This window comes from Canis lupus, chromosome 3, assembly GCF_003254725.2.
Source record: "Canis lupus dingo isolate Sandy chromosome 3, ASM325472v2, whole genome shotgun sequence".
NCBI classification, from domain to species: domain Eukaryota; kingdom Metazoa; phylum Chordata; class Mammalia; order Carnivora; family Canidae; genus Canis; species Canis lupus.
In genome coordinates this window covers 64,769,721-64,791,372 of record NC_064245.1, presented here as the reverse complement: position 1 = coordinate 64,791,372, position 21,652 = coordinate 64,769,721, and the positions used below count along the sequence as shown (strand labels likewise).

At 38.3% G+C, this 21,652-nt stretch overlaps 1 protein-coding gene across 6 annotated transcripts in view; it reads right to left on the bottom strand.

Annotated features, from left to right (window-relative positions):
* FBXL5 (F-box and leucine rich repeat protein 5) overlaps positions 1-20,122 on the bottom strand; it is a 43,681-nt gene extending 23,559 nt beyond the window's left edge. The window contains exons 1-7 of one of the 6 annotated variants that reach the window (XM_025437054.3): positions 19,134-19,263; positions 14,931-14,963; positions 10,922-11,137; positions 7,980-8,075; positions 6,267-6,453; positions 3,907-4,089; positions 1,793-1,918 (exon numbers count right to left, since the gene is read on the bottom strand). In XM_025437054.3, coding sequence (XP_025292839.1) covers positions 1,793-1,918; positions 3,907-4,089; positions 6,267-6,453; positions 7,980-8,075; positions 10,922-11,056 — 727 coding nt within the window. In that variant the 5' untranslated portion in view covers positions 11,057-11,137; positions 14,931-14,963; positions 19,134-19,263. Of the gene's footprint in view, positions 1-1,792; positions 1,919-3,906; positions 4,090-6,266; positions 6,454-7,979; positions 8,076-10,921; positions 11,138-14,930; positions 14,964-19,133; positions 19,319-19,453; positions 19,659-19,991 lie in introns of those variants that run through there. The other 5 variants (XM_025437055.3, XM_049108609.1, XM_049108610.1 and 2 more) reach the window with 5 other exon arrangements.
* Positions 20,123-21,652: the final 1,530 nt, after the last annotated feature.

Sequence of the window (21,652 nt, the reverse complement as noted above, 5' to 3'; positions counted from 1 at the left end):
CAGGTACCCCTTTGCTTTCCAAATTTTAAGGCCTAGCATTTTTTTTCCCCGATTTTGTTCACTACTAACCTTATGCCCAAAAAAGTTCTTGCCACAGGGTAAGCGCTTCACCAAATCTAGCTGGAACAGACTTCTCCCTTATGTAGCACCCTCTAAATGCTCAAAACTAAAACATGATGTAATGATTCAACTCACAGAAGTAACCTTGCTACTGGAATATAAGGGAAGGGAAAAGAAATGTGTGGGAAATATCGGAAAGGGAGACAGAACATAAAGACTCCTAACTCTGGGAAATGAACTAGGGGTGGTGGAAGGGGAGGAGGGCGGGGGGTGGGGGTGAATGGGTGATGGGCACTGAGCGGGGCACTTGACGGGATGAGCACTGGGTGTTATTCTGTATGTTGGTAAATTGAACACCAATGAAAAATAAATTTATTATAAAAAATAAATAAATAAATAAATAAATAAATAAATAATAAATTTATTATAAAAAATAAATAAAACTCCTGAAACTGTAAGTTTAAAAATAATAATAATCTTTATATTTATAGTCTTCCCTTTCCACATCTTTAGTTCTTTTCCCAAACTAGCTTACTATATTTTTAAAAGATAGATTAGGTGATTTATTCATTCATTCATTCATTCATGGGGGGGCAGGAAGAAAGGGAGAGAGAGAGAAACTCAGGCCAACTCTCTGCTGAGCACAGAACCCAAGTAGGGCTCGATCCCACCACCCTGAGATCACAACCTGAGCCAAAACCAAAAGTCAGATGCTTAGCCGACTACACCACTCAGGCACCCCCAGTTTGATCATTTTTAAGTGGGCAACTTATAAATGAAAATTCCCTACAGTTTAGGTTTTACCAAGTATTAGAATGTCTTGCCTATTGATTTTTTTTTTTTTTTACTATTTCACTGATTTTTAGTAATTTCCTAGAATAGTCTCTAAAACACTTTTTGTATCTTCCTTCTCCATACTCCCAAATAGCAAATGGAATCTTTCTGCACCTCTACTATGGCTTTATTATATATTGTGAATTAATAACTACATATTCTAAATTCTTTTCCATATGAGTTCTTTAAAGGTAAGGATAAAGGAACACCTGGGTGGCTCAGCAGTTGTGTGTCTGCCTTAGGCTCAGGGCGTGATCCTGGAGTTCCAGTATCGAGTCCCACCTCGGGTTTCCTGCATGGAACCTGCTTCTCCTTCTCCCTATGTCTCTGCCTGTGTTTCTCATGAATAAACAAAATCTTTTTTTTTTTTTAATTTTTATTTATTTGTGATAGTCACAGAGAGAGAGAGAATGAGGCAGAGACACAGGCAGAGGGAGAAGCAGGCTCCATGCACCGGGAGCCCGACGTGGGATTCGATCCCGGGTCTCCAGGATTGCGCCCTGGGCCAAAGGCAGGCGCCAAACCGCTGCGCCACCCAGGGATCCCGAATAAACAAAATCTTTAAAAAAAAAAAAATAACACACACACACACACAGTAAACTGCACTGCAAAGTGCTGTAATGAATGCACATTACTTCAGTAAGAACTGCCATTATTTTCTAAGTATTTAAATATAAAAATAGATGGGAAATAATCTTGTATACAATTAAATCAAACAATAAATTTTAAATTATTCTTTCAAATTTTACAAAGTACTAGGCTTATTTATAAACACCAATTTTTTTAGAAGACACAAAGTATGTGAATCTTAACACCTAATAATTTATAAGCACTTAACTATTAAATATATTACTTGCTAAAGCACCATGTACTAATTTTAATTCTAAATCTAGCTTACCAGATTCATCTATATCAGCATCTTCATCCCACTCCTGAAAAGCACGACTTTCATCTTTTCTGTTTTTCACCCATTCCTCATCAGGTTCAGTGTCAAGTTCAGTTGCTGGACCACTATACCAGTCACCTACTCAACAAATAAATAAGAGGGACAAAATAAGATTAGACTGGCTACCATTACAAAAAAATAACCTATTTACAGTAAAAATGTCTGCACACAGAAAATACTTGAGCTCTAGGCAATGGGCCAGTTATTATTAGAAATGTACAATTATGGTTTAAAAATTACACTTAAATAATATGCAAAGGAATTTCAGACATACTAAAAATAATTATGGAAAATAATTATCAATAGTCTTACATGCAATTTTAGAAATCATTGAAAAGAACTTAACCTTTTCCCTTACTATGGCTTCACAATGGCACCAGCAATACCCTCCAAATGATGATGGCTAATAAAAGTAAGCAAAGACTTTCTGCTCAGTAGTGAATAGTTGGCAATTTAGCAAAAGGTAGGAACACAGTCAAAGGGGAAAGATTAAGGTAAAGCTAAACCATAAATTTAAAGATCCTGGAGAATACATTGTAATTAAATTATACAACTGTGAAGTGAGAGACAATGCAGAATTAATTTATTGAACTCTTAACATTATACCTAAATTATGATTTTTCAATCTTAACACTACTGACATTCTGGGCTGGATAATTCTTTGCTATAGGGAGCTGTCCTGTGCATTATAGTACAGTGTTCAGCAGCAACCCTGGCCTCTACTCACTGGAGGCTAGTATAATCCTCCCAAATGGGACAAACAAAAATGTCTCCACAAATATTTCAAAATGTTCCCTGGAGGGTGGTAAAATAAATTCTGATTAAGAGTCACTGGAAATAAACACCATAAATTAGAAAAAAAAAAAAAAGAACAAAAATAAAAACTCTTTTTATTGAAATTTTTTGTCTCAACATATAAGACAAAAAAAGCATACTTAAGATGTGACTAACATAGAAGTCTTGTACAGCATTTTTACATTTGATCTGTACATCAAGTAGTACTTAAGTATTAATTCCTACTAATTAGTTATTAACAGTTAAAAAATATAACTAAACAATAAAGTATTAAATATATCCACATTAGCCTTGACCTTTCACTTAATATTTCATTTTCCTATAACAGGAAAAATTATTCTACATAAAAAAAAATTCCAATCATTTAATAAATCTACTCAATACTTCAAACAACTTTGCTCAAAAAATAAATATTTAACAACAGCTATTTTAAAAGTGCTATATAATATTAAAATTTTTTAACTTTAATTTTTTAAATTTATAATTATGTGAGAAATATATATTTCCACATCAAAGTGACAAATTATAGAAAACAAAAAAATTTAATGTAAATGTGAAGTTAAAAGTCACTTAAAAGAAACGGTTTTAATTCAGTTTCATACAAAATAGTGTATGCCATAGTACTTGTATTTACTCCATGACTGCACTTTATGCTCATAAAAAGGAAATTCTCTTTAACTATTTACATGAAAAAGTAACTTACCACAATGAAATAAATATGAAATTGTGATTTGTAAAGTAAGGCATTACCAATCACAAAAAAATATGCTACAGACAAAAACATTATTTTGAGCTACTAGCAAGGCAGCCATAATGTTTCATCTTTAAATGTTTTAGAATTCTGTATTTTTAAAATATTCAATCTAATTATTTAAAGCTGTTCTGACAACCTATCAATTTCAATTTAGCTCCAAACAGTCAGAAGTAGGAGGAAGTAGAATTTTAAAAGTAGCATAATGAATAGCCATGACCTCATCATCTATCTTCAATAATTATCAACATTTTGCCAGTTATTTTGCATTTTCTCTACTGTTTTTACCAATTATTTTAAAAAGAAATTGCACACATCACAAAAATCACCAATGAACACCTCAACATTGCTAGTTTTTCAAAGTATATACAAAAAAACACAGCATCTATGAAATCTACTTTTTGGTCAACCTCTCAGAATTTCCCTCCCAGACCCTGCTTATTAATGTCTACAGTAATCATTTTTTAAAAATGGATTGATGTTATTTTTTTAAAACAAACTAGAAGTCTCATTTACCTACCTCTAGCCCAATGAACAGGGTAAAGATGTTTCCAAAGCGATCCAGTTTTTGCGAGCTGAGACCATTTAGTGCTTACTTGACTGCATCGACATAATTCTTGAGGATTAAGATAACTGAAAATTGACAGCATTACCTCAGGAGGAAGATGGGTTATACCTGTGGACTGTTCTGACACTTCCGCTTCTGAAATAAGAAAGAAAAACTTCAAAATTAAAGGTTGTAAGAGCAAATACAGTAAGAAATTATAATCACATTTCTATAAATAAAATCCAGTGCCTAAAGTCCACTTCTTTCTGCTTCCGAGATGCGAAAAGGAAATAACATGGATTAGTGGTAACATGGGGATGTTTAACTTGTTAAGAACCCGTGGGGTTAAACTATCATGGCCCAAATCGTACTTCATCAGCCGGCTACAATAATGAACACAAAAGTGACTTCCTCTTACAAAGGTGTCACAGAAAAAACAATACTCACTTTGTAGCATAAGAAGCATCATTTGAAAAAGGAACTCAGCAGGTTATACAGCTTCAAGTATGGAGTCAGCCAGATTATGAGATCTTCAGGGCATTTTTAATGACACACACAAATTTCACAACACGTTCCATTCATGTGACTGTCAATATTTTCCTTGTGCTCCCTCTTTGATTTTCACATTTGATATAAGAGATCTATGAAATCTAACTTCTATAACCACAGGTGGCCTAATCTACTTCTACTATTTGTGAGCCAGTTGAGACAATGTAATGTAAACATTTCTAATGCTGGTGTACATTTATCAGCAATCTTTTGTCAGCAACTATTTTAAAAAGTAGTCATTGAATATCCAATTTCCTATAATGAAATACTTAAGTAGCAATTTTCAAAAAAATGCATATAAGATGCTACAATAAAGAAGATAAACTACAGGAGATTCATCAATAAAGATTTGAAAAATTTGAAGCACCTTGTATCTCTGATTTGCCCCCACAAAACAACTTAAATACAGAAATGCTATGATCAAATTACTTTAGCCTAACCCTTTTCAAAAGGCAAATATTTAATCATAATATAGCTATAATTTGCTTTGAAGGAGTGGGAAAACTAAATGTATAAGTGTGATGCTTTTAAATCCCATGTTATAATTACAATTAAACTAGACACAACAGGTCTTGGCTTGGTATCTAAGGCACAAGCTGTATTTCAGAGTGAAGCACACAAGCTTTATGGCTTTAATTACAGGTTCACTTACAAAAACATTTTTGTTTTAACATGCATCTCACCTACTTTGTTAAATAAAGAGAAAAAGGATCAATTTCAAAGAATTTTAAGCTATGTTAACAGGAATGTCATTGCTATTGCCCATCTAGAAGCAGAAAAGAAATTTTTACTAGCCTGAGGATGCTAATTCTCTTTAATGATGGTTTAAAAGGCAAAGCTATCAAAGATCAATAAGAATAAGCATGTAGCCTATGAATAAAAAAGCCAAGCACATTTTATTTACATTTATTTGTTTTCTCAAAGTAACTGTACACAGGAAAATGATGCCTCTCATACCCACTCCCCTGTGTATTACTGGATATAGCTAAGAGAATGATACATGGAGAAGGACAGAAATATGGGGTGCCTGGGTGGCTCAGTCAGTTAAGCATCTGATTTGGCTCAGGTCATGATCTCGGGGTCTTGGGATCAAGCCCTGCATCAGGCTCCTTGCTCAGTGGGGAGTTGGCTTCTTCTTCTCCCTCTGCCCCTCCCCGCTGCTCATGCTCTTGCACTCTCTTAAATTAATAAAATCTTAAAAAAAAAAGGATAAAAATAAAGCTATAAGCATAACTGATTTTAAAACCTGATGGAAAAAACAAGGAAAGATAAAATCAGTCACTATGGCTAATGGAGCTCAGAAAAGTGGATGATGGGGAGAGAAAAAAAAAAAAGTTGGATGATACTTCAAAAGTGCTGTATATGATAGCTTTCAGTAATTCTGATTGGCTAAAATAATAATTATATTATTACTACATAAGTTCCTTAAGAAACACTATAATGCATATGGGACGTTAAAGTATCATAAAGCCAAATTCTTAGAAATTACTGTCTTCAATTAAATGTACACTTAAAATAAATGGTTTAAATTATTCCTCAAACAAAATCTAAAGTTCCTATCAACAAGATGCAAATGGCCTCAGAACTTACTCACTATTTAAATGTATGAATCTCACCTTTTTTTTTTTTTTTTTTTTAAAGATTTTATTTATTTATTCATGAGAGATGCAGAGACACAGGCAGAGAACCCGATGTGGGCCTTGATCCCAGGACTCCAGGATCACGCCCTGGACCGAAGGCAGGCTCTAAACCACTGAGCCACCCAGGGATCCCCTAAATCTCACCTTTATCTGACTTTTCATCCACAGAATATTTAAAAAACTTCTGTCGCTCCTCAGCTTGATTCCACAGGCTAAGACCTCTAAGGAGTTCCGCAGTGTCCTTCTGAGAGCAGTGTTGTGCAATCACTTTCTTCTTAATATCCTTAAGCTCTTCATAGGTAAAATATTCCATTAACATTGGCTGAAAAACCTAAATGAAACAAAATATTCATAAGAAAAGATGCTTAACTAGTTTTCTTTACACTTTTTAATTAATGGCTCAGTTGTAGTATTACGACACCATACTTCAAAGAGCTAAAAGTTTTAGTTGTTGCAACCAAGTTAGTTAAAAGAGAGTGTAGGGAAGAATATCACCAAAAAGACCCTTCTTTCTATGGCTTCTCTGGCTAATAAATCCCAAGTAATTAAAAAGCATCAGAAGTTTTTCCTGTGCAGAGCTATCAAATACACTTACTCAGTCTCAGATAGGTAGACACTTCAGTCAGTTAACTGCCTTCTGCTGCTACTACAGTAACTGAACTCTACCTCAACAGGACCTCTAAATCCTATGAGAAAGGTACCCAGTGTACTAAGAACCATAAAACTCAGAGCTCTACTGAGACCCTCAACTATCTATATGCCTTCTTTGAAACAGATGCTTGGTCTCAACCTCCAACTTACAGAATTAGAGTCTTTAAGAATTGAAGCCACAGTTTTGTTTTGTTTTGTTTTTGGTTCTGCAGATCATTTTGATGTGCATCACAGGTTAAGAAACACTACTATAGTAACTCAGTGACTTCAATGCTAGTTTCATATTACAATGACTTGGGGACCCTTAAAATACATCCAGGCCAGTATCTCTCACCTAATTTAATTAGTCTGGAAAGAGCTGAAAAGCAGGTTTGTTTGTTTTTTTTTTTAATACAGATCTGATTATAAGGTGAAGCCATAGGTGATAATCACCATAGTAACTGATTAACAACTGAGTAAGAATCCAGTTCCTCATAAAATAATTTTTCTATTCCTTACTCTAGTCCTAATATTCACCCCACTTTTAGAGAAAGAGAATGAGAAAATGTTTTGCTCATCTGCTCAGTGATATCCTAATACATGTGTAAACAGGAATAAAATTGTTAAGTTTAACACTACCATTAGATTACCAAAATCCACTACAAAAAAAAAAAGGAATACTAGGGGTGCCTGGGTGGCTCAGTTGGTTAAACGTCCAACTCTTGGTGTCAGGTCAGGTCATGATCTCGGGGTCCTGAGATGGAGCTCTGCATTAGTTTCCATGCTCAGCAAGGAGTCCTCAGCTTGAGATTCTCTGCCCCTCCCACCCCCTCATGCTCTCTCTTTCTTTCAAATAAATATGTAAAAAAAAACACTACAAATTCTTTAAACTTAGCATGAAAATACAACATTAAAAAGTTTTAAGAATCCTCTAAAGGTTCTAAGATGAAATTAAGGTAACATAAAAAGTTATTAACATTCAATACAGTGATATCTACATAATAAGAAAATAAATATTAGTTGAGTAAATGAATTAAACCTTGATTCAGTGAAAAGCAACCACCTCTCTGAGGGAACAAAATTAATGCTTTTTTCCCTCCGGATTTTCTTCCTTTCCTAAAATGAACCAGAGGCTTATCTTCCTATGCATTATTCTGAAGAATGAAAGGCAAAACATCTTTAAAATTTTATAAATCAAAATCACAAGGCAAAAAAAATTATGCTTACCTCCTCTTCCTCTTTCATGTGAGGAAGAAAATCTCTTGTAAAAGCCTCCAATCTCTCTTTCAACTGTTTTGCATAATTTAACTGCTCACATTCATTCTAGAAACAAAAAAAAAATTATATCCTATAAAAGTTTTGCTTCATTATTTATATTGTACCGATCTTAGGAAATCAGTTTATTTATTTATTTTTTAAAGATTTTATTTATTCATAGAGACAGAGACAGAGAAAGAGACAGAGACAGAGACACAGGCAGAGGGAGAAGCAGGCTCCATGAAGGGAGCCTGACGTGGGACTCCATCCAGGATCTCCAGGATCAAGCCCTGGGCTACAGGTGGCCGCTGCGCCACGGGGGCTGCCCAGGAAATCAGTTCTGCCTCTCTCTCTCTCTCTCTCTCTCTCTCTCTCTCTCTACCTCTCATGAATAAATAGGTGAAATCTTTAAAAAAAAAAAAAAAAGTCTAAAAAAAATAGCAAATATTTGCTCAAAACTTCTATTGATTTCTAATGTATCCATTTATATAATCTCTGTTTCAGTTTTCCTAATCTACATCTGAGCAGTCCCCAAGTGCTCAGTGGACTGTATCACCACAGAGTCCCTTCAGAATCACTACACAATCCAAAACTGTTATACTATGCTGACGGAAACCCATGTCTATTTCAAAAGGCATACTTCTAAAAGTAAGGGGCTCAGACCAGCTTAAAGTAAAACATTCTAATCCTGGACAGTAACTACAAAGTTCTTTCTCAAATGAACTAAGATCCCATTTCCTCCCTATAACATCTATCACTTCTACATCAGCCCTTTCAACTTAAAACATGTGGTATTTAACAAAACAAGAAAACTTTTTAAATATAGGAATATTTTATCCAGGGACGCCTGGGTGGCTCAGCGGTTTAGCACCTGCCTTTGGCCCAGAGTGTGATCCTGGAGTCCTGGGATCAAGTCCTGTATCAGGCTCCCTGCATGGAGCCTGCTTCTCCCTCTGCCTGTGTCTCTGCCCCTCTCTCTCTCTCTCTCTCTCTCTCTGTCTCTCTGTCTCTCATGAATAAATAAATAAAATCTTAAAAAAATATATATGTATTTCTCAATATTCCATTCAACATCCTTTTCTCTGAAGATTCTATGCATTTTCCCTAAGCATGCCCAAGTGGCTTCCATTTCCACTTCAAATGCTAATAATAAACCAAATTTGCTTTTCCAAATCAAATTATTCTTCTGACCTTGAAATCCATCTATGCCTCCTATTAATAAATGCCTACCATTTATTAAGCATAAGCAGTTCAAATCCAATGTGTCCAAAAGGGATCTTTTTATTCCCCAAGCTTTTCTTCTATATTCCCTAAAAATTTAGGCTCAGTTCTCATTTCCTCTCTCCTTCTCTGTTCCTTTTCCCTTTTTATGCAAGCACTACGTGCTATCAGTTTTGTCCTATGTAAATCTCAAGTCTGTCCCCTTCCCTCTACTTTAGTTCAGATCTTAATAATTTTACTGAATAGGTAATACAGGAACATAATATAAAACTGAAAATAGTACAAAGGAGTATTCGATAAAAAGTAAACCACCTTTCCATCAATATCCAGTACCCTATCCTCACCTAATCGCCTACCTCCCTACCAAGGAGTTACTGTATCTTCTTCCAGACACTATTACAATACATTTGAGAATCATCTTCCTACTTCAGTCGTTTCTATCCCTTTAGCCCATCTTCTTCTCTGCTGCAGAACAGGTTTTCTAGAACACAAATCTGTAAGTGAAAGGTGTGTGGCAGTTTGAGACAGTTGCAACCTAAGTCTATGCTTCACTAAGCCACAAGGGAAACTATAAACGAAGATCAAATTTTGAATTTCTATAATATGTAAATATAATTAAAAGGAAAATCTTTCTGCATCATTATCCTAAACTACACTCAAAAATGGCTAATTTTATGTTATACAATTAAAAACTGTCCTGTTTAGGGGCACCTGGCTGGCTCTGTCAATTAGGCATCTGCCTTCAGTTCAGATTATGGTCCCAGAGTTCTAGGATCAGGCCCCGCATCGGGCCTGCTTCTCCCTCTGCCTGCCTCTCCCCTTGCTTGTGCTCTGTCAAATTAATAAATAAAATCTTTAAAAAAAAAATTGTCCTGTTTAACAATCCCTGCATCCTAAAATATGGAATAAGGAAATATAGTGAACATTATAAGTAACATTCATTTTTTAAATAAATTTTATAAAATAAAAGTATTCACTCTTGCAACAATCTCACCTTTAGTCATCAGTAACATTTATTATTTATTAGGCATTTATTATACTTTAAGAGTTGAGCAAATGTTACCAAAAAGTAAAAATGTTTCGGTGATTAAAACTTCCATTTACAAAACCAACTTTTAGAGTTAGGGAGTAACATCCACTATAAAATTTTATATATAGTAACGAAAAGGTAACTGACAAAGATTATCATCAACCCAGGACAGGCTCCTCTGAGCCTTCTTCTCAACTAGGTCCCAATTTTGAGCTCTGTCCTTGGCCTACTGAAGTCCAGTTTTAGCAAAAGTTCTGAGTCAGTTTAGCAGAAATCCTTCTACCCTTGGCATCTGATCATTCTCAGTATCATCTATCCACCCTCAATATCTTACCACCCTGATCTGCCTTCAGCAAAAACCCTCTTGAGTCAGTCTAGCAAGATCCTCCCTAGCCTGGATGTTTCCTCTTAGTAATCTTCCTGACCCCACTCTGTTCCTTGGCTACAAATCCCCAGCTATCCTTGATAAATGCAGAATTCAGTCCCATCTCTCTCCTCTCCTGCAAAACCTCAATGCAGTAATCCCTTGAATAAAGTCTTTAACCAGTGTAAGAATATTTTTTCTATAACATAACATCATTTACAATAAAACTCTAACAGTTTTTGCTGACATACAAGCAAATGACACAAGTTATGATAAATGCCCATTTTTGCAACTCACCTTAACATTCTTCAGTCCCTTTTCAAAGAGGCTAAGCATCTCAGAGAGTTTATTGTCAGAATGTACATTATAAATGGTCTGGCTGCGTTGTTGAAGCAAACCAATAATGTATTCGTTTTCGATCTGCTCATGCATTTTGAACTCCTTAAAAGTAGCATACAGAGACTGCAGAAGAGCACGGAAATCATTGTTGTTGGAAAAGTTCGTTTTAGAAAGCTGAATAAAAATTTGAAAAGAAAAGCATAATAAATATATGTAAATAAGCACCAATAAAAATATTCAAATGCATTCTATTTAGTTTTATACATAGCAGAATACATCCTGTATGCTTGGTTCAAGTACAAATAAGGGAAATTTATAAATTAACAAATGATAATAGTATAATAAAAAGTACGCTAGGTCAAAAAGATACTGGCTTGCGCTCTGAAGGGCTTGATGATATAGTTAAATGATGCATGCACCAACCAACACATCACATAATTTCTTTAAATGTAAAGGATTAGACCGGACTCCCTCCAAACCTAAAATTCCATTACTCTATATACATACTAAATAGATACTCTATAAAGTTATATGAAATTTTAAAATAATTGTGCTAGGATAATGTTACAAGTGCTTTTGTCTTTGTTCAAATGTTCTTTATGCTATTATAATACTTTTACAATGTAAAAATTTAAAAATGCCCTATTATAGTTTGTTTAAACTTTAATATCAAGAGGAGTCTGATCTGTTCCAGAAATAATTATAAAGTATTAAGCTATTAGAATATAGATGATTTGAGGGGAACTAGTTTTTTCTTTCCCCCTTAAAAATGGGATAAAGAGCAGCTTATATAAGAAAGCACATACTTTTCTGAAGTAGTACAACATGGAAACCTAGTACCTCAGGGCATGAGAAAGTAAAAGCACTTCAAGAAAGCTACAAATAATAAAAATACAAAGAAATATATACACTGTCATCTTCTTTAATTCTACTGTTCAACAAAAGAAAATTACTATTTGGATGTAATTTTAATTTTTTACATCTAATGGCAAATTAAATCATCATGTTTACATGCAAAGATCTTATCTAGAAACTTGATTCAAATTAAAGATCAAAATAATATTCAAATCCTCCATTACTTCCATTGTCATATTAAATTTACTATTTTATCAATTCAACTTCAGTTTCAAAATTCATTTTAAGGGGGAAAATCTGATTACATTAAAAACACCATAAGTAGAGGGGAAGAAGCTACTAACAACACACTTTCTGGACTTGGTTTGTCAAGTCTTATCCTGTTTTCCTAAAATGGAGTAGACTCTTAGCTGTCTTAATTGCCTGTTCTCAGCAGGAGTAGCAGGCTCGTGACAAAGCATGAGAAAAAATGGTAAACTCCTAAAGCAAAACTATTCCACTATACATAGCAGAATTAGTTAAGTATCTTATGGAAAAGGCATTATGGATTAGGTATTAAGTCATTTATGGGAATCCAGACCAGAGTCTCTAGGACCAGATCCAGTTCTACCATTTACTTAGCTGTGTAACCCTGGGTAAGTTACTTTTTTCCTTCAATGTCTGTTTCTTCTTGGTGAGAAATGAGGATAACATCTGTACTTTACATGGTTGTTGTAAAATTAAAATGAACTGGTATTTAATAAATGTTAAGTCTCACTATTTTGAAAACTAATCATTCATTTTTATACATTCTTGCATTGTTTACTGTATTCAAATATTTAATGAGCAGTTATTATGAGCTGAGCATTGCTTCTGGTACTTGGGATAGATACATCAGTGAGCAAAACAAACATCTCTGCTCTACAAGCTGATATTCTAGTGAAGGGAAGTAACACAAAGAACAGCAGCCACAATAAGTAAGTAAGTTATCTAAAACAGGGGTTGGCAACTCTTTCTGTAAAAGGCCAGACAGTAAATATTTTAAGTTCTACAGGGCACACTGTCTGTAGCAACTATTTAATTTACCTGCTGTAACATAGAAGCAGTCCATGAATGAGTGTGGCTATGTTGCAATAAAACTTTATTTATGGACAGAGAAATGTGAATTTTGTATAATTTTCAAATGTCACAAAATATTATTCCTTTGATTTTCTCCAACCATTTAAAAATGTAAAAACCACTCTTAGTTCCTGAGCCATATAAAAACAACAGGCAGGACAGATTCGGTTAAACCAATGTTGTAGATCTTATCATAAGAAATCCTACACAAGCCCTGGGTGGCTCAGTGGTTTAGCGTCTGCCTTGGGCCCAGAGTGTGATCCTGGAGTCCTGGGATCCAGTCTCACATCGGGCTCCTTGCATGGAGCCTGCTTCTTCCTCTGCCTGTGTCTCTGCCTCTGTGTGTGTGTGTGTGTGTGTCTCATGAATAAATAAATAAAATCTTTAAAAAGAAAAGAAATGCTACACAAGAGCACAAAAAAATTTACTAGTGGCTAATCTCAGCAAATACTATCATGGGTCATTTATTTAAATTAAATAAAATTAAATTTTAATTAAAATTTTAATTAAAAATAAGTCTTAGTAGAAGTAAGAAATAAATCTAAAAAAAAACATGGTATTAGCTACGCAAGTTTTAAAAAAACAAAAACCAAAAGCATAGCAAAAAAATAAGTAACACCCTTCCATGACTTAAGGATAATAACATTTTAAAAGACATGCAGGAAATTCTGCATACATTCTCATGGTAGTAAAAAATCTTTCAGATTTAATAACAAGCTAAGATAAGACCAGGTTCATACCACAGATTGAGAACCCAATAAGATGCATCAAAGGATTCTACATTATTCATAGAGTCAATCCAGTTTAGTGGCTAAACTGCTGACTCTGGAGCCAGACTGCTTAGGCATGAATCCATCCCTGCCAGCAAGTCACTACAATGCTCTGTACCTCAGTTTCTTAATCTGTAAAATAAAGTTAATATTAACTACCTCATAGGGTTCTTGTAATAATTCCATAATATATCTAAAGAAAACAAAATATAACGTAGATAAGCTCTACTTGGGTTTTTCTGTTATTTTTATACTTAGCCCAAATAAAACTATCACTAGAAGTCCTTATACTCCCAAATCACTTTATCTCCACTTGAAATGAGCAACTGTTTCAACGTGGTACCTAAAAATCAGTAAATTTAGCAGCTAAAAAGATAACCAGAGCACATACAATTTAACTCTTTAAAAATCTGTTTATATGAATTTTTAAAATTTTCTTTGCCTTTACAAAGCTATTCAAACATACAAACTAGATTGAGACAAAAATAGACCTAGACACTAATGATATGAGACACATTGAGATCCATGATGCACTTATGTACTATAAAAGCATTTTTAGATAAAGTAGGTATTATACTTCCCATTTTATAGATGAAATACCTGAGGCTCAGAAAAAATAACTTGCCCAAAACCATACAACTAGTAGGACTCTTCTTTCCACAAGATACAGTATTAGTCCCAATCATAAGGTTATCTTTCCACATCCAACAGAGTAAACTGTCCGAAAGAATGCTTGCTCTAAAGCAACAGTTCTCACCAAGGGTCAATTCTGCCCCCTAGGAACTAATGGGTGAGGTCATTTTTGGTTGTTACCACTGCAGAAGTGCTACTGACATCTAGTGGGTAAAAGCCAGGGATCCAGCTAAACATCCTACACTGAACAGGACAGCAGCCACAAGAAAAAGTCATCTAGCCCAAAATGTCAATAGTGCTGTGGTTGAGAAATGCTACTCTAAAGAAGTGTTTTTCAAACGCGTTTAACCATGACCCGTTAGTCTGAAATACAATGCAACCTAGACACACACACACACACATCACAAACACTTCAAACAAATTTCAGGAAACAGTATTTCCCTCTCTACCCTGTGATGTACTCTAATATTTACTCTTCCATTTCATTTTTTAAATGCTGTTTCTGACCCACAAAATTGATTTCATGACCCACTAATGGATTATAGGACACACCATGAAAAACACTATGCTACAGTAGGATATAAAAGTTCCTAAATGACCTATAAACTTACATAGTCTGCTGCCTGGCAAATTCAACGATGAACCTATATAGAACAGGATACACATAATCAACGAATAATAACAACCAGTGACATGGCGTATTTTAAAAAGATTTATAACTGACTTTCTGTCTCAGACACTCTACAACCTAAAATCATACAGCCTGGCTTCAAATTGACTTGAAAAGTTGTGTCACTAGATTAAGCTCAAAAATACACATGAAAAATAATACAACAAAAACCCAAACGCTATTACCACAAATAAATTTTTACTTTTTATCCACTCAGTCACACAATGCTTTGGTTCAACCAAAGGATATTTATTCTCAATAAAGAAACCTCAATTAACTATCTAGTCAAACCAACTATATGGACAGAAAAAAAACTATGGCCTGCAGGTGAAATGTTTTGCACAAAATCATGTAATAAGTAATAAGTAGCAGAACCAGTAAGGTAATACAAAAAAACATGGGCTTTGGAAGAGGGAAAAAAGCCTATAATTAAAATTCAGGCTCTCCTAATTACTAGTTGATTGAGTTGGGTTAAGTTACTTAACTAAGTCTGTTTCCTCATCTTTAAATGACAGATAATACTTGTTTCATGGGACTCTTGTGAGGATTAAAAGAAATAACATAAGCATATAGTAAGAACTCATTTACCTTTTCCTTCCTCCCCTAGTTCTCAATTCAATATTCTAATAAACCAATCTTCCCAATGCCAATCAACAGTTTTTACAGATATGCAGAGGAAAAAAAAACTAAATTCTTCATAATATTCATTCAATTTTTTAAATAATCTATTCCAATTATTATAAGCTTATTTCTCTATAAGGACTTCTGTCATAAAATGTCCTTTGTTTATAAAATGATAAGCAAATGGCACTTATTAATATCCTTACCTGAAAAATTTAGACACTCTATAAAAGCCTCCACCACTTCAAACTTTTACAACTGGCTGATGTGTAAGTCTAGGAATCTCCATATTATACACATCATTAGAACCACCACCTACTTTGTTCCCAGAACTCAATTCAAAGACACTGTAACACCACTCCTGACACTTCAATGTCCAGCTAACTGTATGCTTCCCTCCACTCCCACTATACTGCATTTGGATTTCCACCTTAGCACAAATTTAAGATAGTAAAATCCACATCGCACATCACCAGTGCAAGATACTGACAAAACACAGGGCCAACGGACAGTAGAGACTCCACACTTACTGGCAGAATTAATGTCGTTATATTTTGAGGATTAGAGGAAAGACCAAAGAACTGGAGTAAACTGGAAAAAGGATGTCATCCAGTGAAATGTTCACTAAAATTATAACAATTTGGAAGGTCAGTGAATTAGCAAAAAGATTTCGTAACTGGCTGTTACCAAAAAAAATTTTTCAGAAACTACTCTGGTTTCATACAAAGAAAATTAACTAGGAATCAAGATCATGACTTGGGTTTCCATCTGGATCTATAACTCACTGCTTACATAAACTAAGGCTATCTAACCTAGGCCTACAAGTCCCCAGCTGTAAAAGAGAAATGCCCCTTCCTTTACCTACATCAAAGGAATGTTGTCCAGATTAACGGTGAAAAACCTTTCCATAAAACTTAAAGTTTTAAATGTAAGAGGAAATCCAAGAGCAAAGGATTAAATTAGGTATTACACAGCAGTATTTAAAATGGCCTACAAGAATAAATAAATCTAAGTAAACTAGTCTAAGCATATAAACGTATAAAGCATATAAACTATTTGATGGTAGTAAATACATGAATGCTTCTAAAATATATTGTATTTGGAAAGTTTGATACTGAAAATAAAACTGTTTTACAATTACTGGGCATTCAGAGTCAACACTTAGAATACAGGGAAATAACATACCTTGTATCTTTTCAGTTTGAGTACAAAAACTAGTTCCCATTTTGTAAAGTTCTACTATAGGCTATAAGGGTTGAATATCCCTGGTCTTTACAACGGAAAGATGATGAAGGCAAAACTTGAGATGACAAATGAATAAAAAAAAAAAAAAATAGTCCTTTTAAGATTACTCAGCCATCATTAAACAATTACTTCTCCACCTTAGCTCCCAAAGGGCATCATCCTAGGAGAGATTTCCACTAGCCATTAGTATCAAGAAATCTGGATGTAGAATTCCCATACACTTTTTTCCTCCCTAAATCACCTTGGTCTCTGATCTATGGTTTGGAAAACTGCACTTTTCATTTCCTTGATGAATATATACAACAATCTCATTAACTACATCTGATTAAGAATTAGTGGTAATTTTGACTTATGCTATGTCAAATTGAAAATGCTTTCTTAATTACTGCGAGAAGAAACATTTAACTACTGAAAAGAATCTCATTTGACTCACGTATTTTTTTTTTTAAATGGCACTGTATGAGGCTGGTTATTCTATCATGTAACTAAATAAAATTGTGACTCTTAACTATTATGGAGAGAATCATAATCATTTAATGAAAGCCGCAAAGTCCCTTGGGAAGTGTACACATGCACAAAATTTTCCATAACAAATTCAGGTGATCTCCAGGCTAAACTAAAGAGACGACTGGGTCTAGCCGTCCTCACTAGCTTTCCCTTTTCGATTTTAAGAAAGCAAAAAAAAACCTCCCATTTCAAAAATTTCCTGCAATTAGTGAATAGTGTCAGACTAAGTTCAAAAGCCAAAGGAGGTAAAGACATTATAGCAATCTAACTCAAAAAATTCAGGGTTACACAGCTTAACATACGGCTTACCCACATTCCTTACGCTTCCCCTGGATAAATGGTTCTCACCCTTGGCTGCACACTGGACTCACCTGGGGAGCTTTAAATTATCCTTGAGAAGAGGCTGATTCTCAGTGGTTTGGACATTGGGATTTTTAACAGTCTTTAGGATGATTCTAATCAGCAACCGAGATTTGAGAATCACTGTCCTGGACTGTCCTGTTTAAACCTGCATCTGAATCAGGTATTTTTTAATTTTCAAAATGGAGGGAGGAAAAGGATGGTTGTGAGTGCGTTTTAAATCGTGGGTTTTGAATGTGGCCTAGCACTGAATACGGGGCATTCCCCAACTACCCCACTGGGTTGTAAGAACCCCTCTTTTCCCTCAACAGTGGTTTTGCTCAATGCTATGTAATTTCTGAAAATTCATCAAAGTTGGTTTCTATGCTTAAACAATAGTTGTTTAAATGCTTTTTATCTGGTTCATTTCTACACGAGACAGGACTGCCTGAAGTTTTTGGGATATATGTGCATATATGTGGACTTCCCCCGACGCAAAAATGATAAAAATGTGGACACTTAATACTGTTTTAAAATCATTAAAAAGGCCCTGCATCATCTCCAGAAAGTGCTTTTTTTTTTTCCCCAGTTAATGTTGCACCAATTAAGAGTCCAAAAAGGTTTTCACAGTTAAACCAACTTTTTCCGAGGTCCCTTTTATTCGAGCCCACGTTAAGAATTCCCAGAGAGAATAGCGGTCTTACAACAAAATCTACAGAGAGTCAATGCTCCAGGACAATAAAAGTTGCAAGGAAAAATTAAAAAAAAAAAAAAAAAAGATAACCGTAAATGAAAAGTGCAGCTTCTCCAGTCCCTAGACCAAGAAACCTGGGTTTTCTCCCCCAAGTCAAGCCAGCTGAAAAGCTGGGGTGTGGAAGGAGCAGGGGGTGGTTGGGAGAAGCTGCCCGCTGAGCCAGGAAGCAGCAAGCTAGAGGTTCTCGAGGATGGATGGGTGTTTGCAAGGGGACTCGGGAGCCCCCAAACGGGCCGGGAGCAGGGTAAGGGGCGGTGGTGCTGGGGAGGCGGGGGGGGGGGGGGGGGCAGCTGCAGGAACGGCGCGCCCGCGCAGGCGGCCGGCCCGGGGTCCCCGAAGGCCCGCGGGGCGCCCGGGAGCCTGTGTCCCCGAGGGGGAGGGGGCGGGGGCGCGGGCGGGGCGCGGGGGGCCCAGCGCAGCCGCAGCGAGCGCGGCCCTCGGCCGGGGGCACGCAGCGGGGCAGGAGCGGCGCCGCGGGCCCCGAGGGCACGTCCGAGGCCGCCGGGCGGGCGGCGGCGCGGGCTCTCGGGGGAAGGTGCGGGGAGGCGAGCTCGGCGCTGACAGCTGCGTAGGCGGACATCGGCGCGGGCGGCCCCGGGGGCTGCGGGCGCGGCGCAGGCCAGGCCGCCCGGGGACCGGCCCGCGCCGCCCGGAGCAAGAGACCTCGCACGCCGTTACCTTGTCGCAGTAGAGCCCCACCAGCTGCTTCATCCGCCAGTGCGGGGCGGTGAAGACGTCCACTTCTTCGGGGAAGGGCGCCATCGCCGCTGCCTCAGCCTCCGCCTCAGCAGCCGCGGCCGCCGCCTCTCCATAGACACCCTCGCCGCGGGGCAGAGGCGGCGCGCCCCCCTGCGCATGCGCCCGCCCCGTCGGCGCGCGCGCCCGGCCCCCTCCGCCAGCCGGGACGCGGGGGCGCGCGGGCCGCCGCCATGCGGTCGCCGAGGCCCACGTGACCGGGCGCGCGGCGGCGGCCTCGGCGGCGGCCCGCTCGCACCTACCTCCGCCGCCGCGTTCGGAGAGAAACCAAGTCTTTTTACCCTGTTTGTTTCACCACATGAAACACGTCGCCCGAAGGGGTGGGCTGTCGCTGTGGGGCGCTGCCGGCGCTGCCGCTACGCCCAGCGGGCCTTGAGGCCGGGGCGGCCGAGCACAATGGCCGCGCTGAGGCCGGGAGCAGCGGGCGAGACGCCCGTTTGCTGGGGTGGCTGCTCCGCGCGCCCGCGGGCCCTCCCAGGCCGCACTTTGCCCCGCTGCCGTTCCCAGGTGGCTCCCAGGTGGCTCCCAGGTGGCTCCCAGGTGGCAGGCTCGACCTCCCGGCCCGCAGGCCAAAGGCCTCGGCAGTGGGTGCCCCGGACCGACCGACCGAGGCTCGGAGGCCTGCGGCGCCGCGTGCGCGAGCGGACTGGACACCGGCCGCCCCCGGGGTGGGCGCGCCGAGCCGCGGGCTGGGGGCTGGGGCGGGGGCGGCGTGGAATGCGGGAGCCCGAGGAAGCAGGGGGGAAATGTGCCCTGGGCGTCGAGGAGGCAGGAATGTACCTGAAGCACAGAAACTCCAGGTCACGGAGGTCAGGCCTTGGGCGCTGAGGGCAAAGGGCCAACAATCCCCGAAGGTTCGCGCCCGAAAGAACCTCAGTAGCATCCCTCCCTTGTAAGCAGAGGCTCAGGGAGTAAGGGGACAGGCGAGGTCAAGCAAAAGGCCAGTCTGTTCCCAGAGGTCACCCCCCTCCCCCCCCTCCCCGGCCATCCCAGAGGCCTAGGGAGACTCTTACGGGCTCTGCGAATCCTGACCAACTCTCCACTGGTTGGCTGGAGAACTAACTAACGGAGTCAGTCATAGAGAAATGGGAGGAAACAGAGAATGCTAAGAACCTAGAAGTGTTTGGTTATTTGCTTAGTGACTATAACCTGCAGGAGGGCAAGAACCAGATGTGTTCTGTTCGCTCCTTTGTTCCTATTATCTGCCATAGTTCCATGACAAGGTGGACAGGTTTGATGAATATTCAAGAACTGATGGCGTAGAAGGCAAGAAAGAACCTTGCAGTAGAGGGCATCTGTTTGTTTCTAACGCACGGATTGGAGATAAAATTAGATTCCTGGTTTTGCCAGATACCGCTTGTATGACTTTGAATAAGCTACATGAGATCTTTCAGCCTCAGTTTCCTCATACAGAAAATGGAGACAAAACTACTATGGACTAAATGCTTGTGTCCTCAAATTCACTTGTTGAACCCTCTTCCTCACCATGTGATGGCATAAGGAGCTAGGCCTTTGGAAGGTAGTTGGATTAGATGAAGTCATGAAGACAAAGCCCTCAAGGTGGGCAGCCCCAGTGGCCCAGCGGTTTAGCACGGCCTTCAGCCCACAGCCTGATCCTGGAGACCAGGGATGAGTCCCACATCAGGATCCCTGCATGGAGCCTGCTTCTCCCTCTGCGTGCGTGTGTGTGTGTGTGTGTGTGTGTGTGCGCGTGTGTCGTTCTGTGTCTGTCATGAATAAACAAATAAAATCTTTAGAAAAAAAAAAAAGTCCTCATGATGGATTGTTGCCCTTCTGAGTCACTAGAGAGCTTGCTTCCTTCCCCTTATAAGGCAGTTTGCAAACCTGAAGTGGGCACTCACCATACTGGCACCCTGATCTTGGACTTCCAACCTCTAGAACCATGAGAAATAAATTTCAGTTGTTTGTAAGCCATCCAGTCTATGATATCTTCATTACAGCAGTCTGAGCTAAAACAAATACCTCCTTATGGCACTGCTATGAGAATTAAGAGAGTTCATATATTTGAAATGTTTATATTGGCACCTGGCACATAGTAAGTACTGTCTATAAGCTGTTATTATTAAATAAAACAACTTGTGAAGTAGTCCTGTAGGAAACTAAGTCTTGAAGAAATTCTGGTAATTGCCTAGCATCCCATAAATCAGTAACCGAATAATCTGGCCATACGAATCTTGGTCCAGTGACACCCTCTCAGACACTGTATTACTTGTGTGGGATACAGAGATGAGGTTTATGCACAGTCTATCCTAAAGACACAAGAATAACACTTAAGTAATAGAATAAGATTTCTTAATAGCTCAGTTATCCTCTTCCCCTTTCTCCTCCTTTCTTTTAAACTCTGCTCTTTCACTACGGCTTTGCTTCTACTTTTTTGTTATCCCCCAGAAGACATTTTCTTATTTCCGCTCTATTTCTTT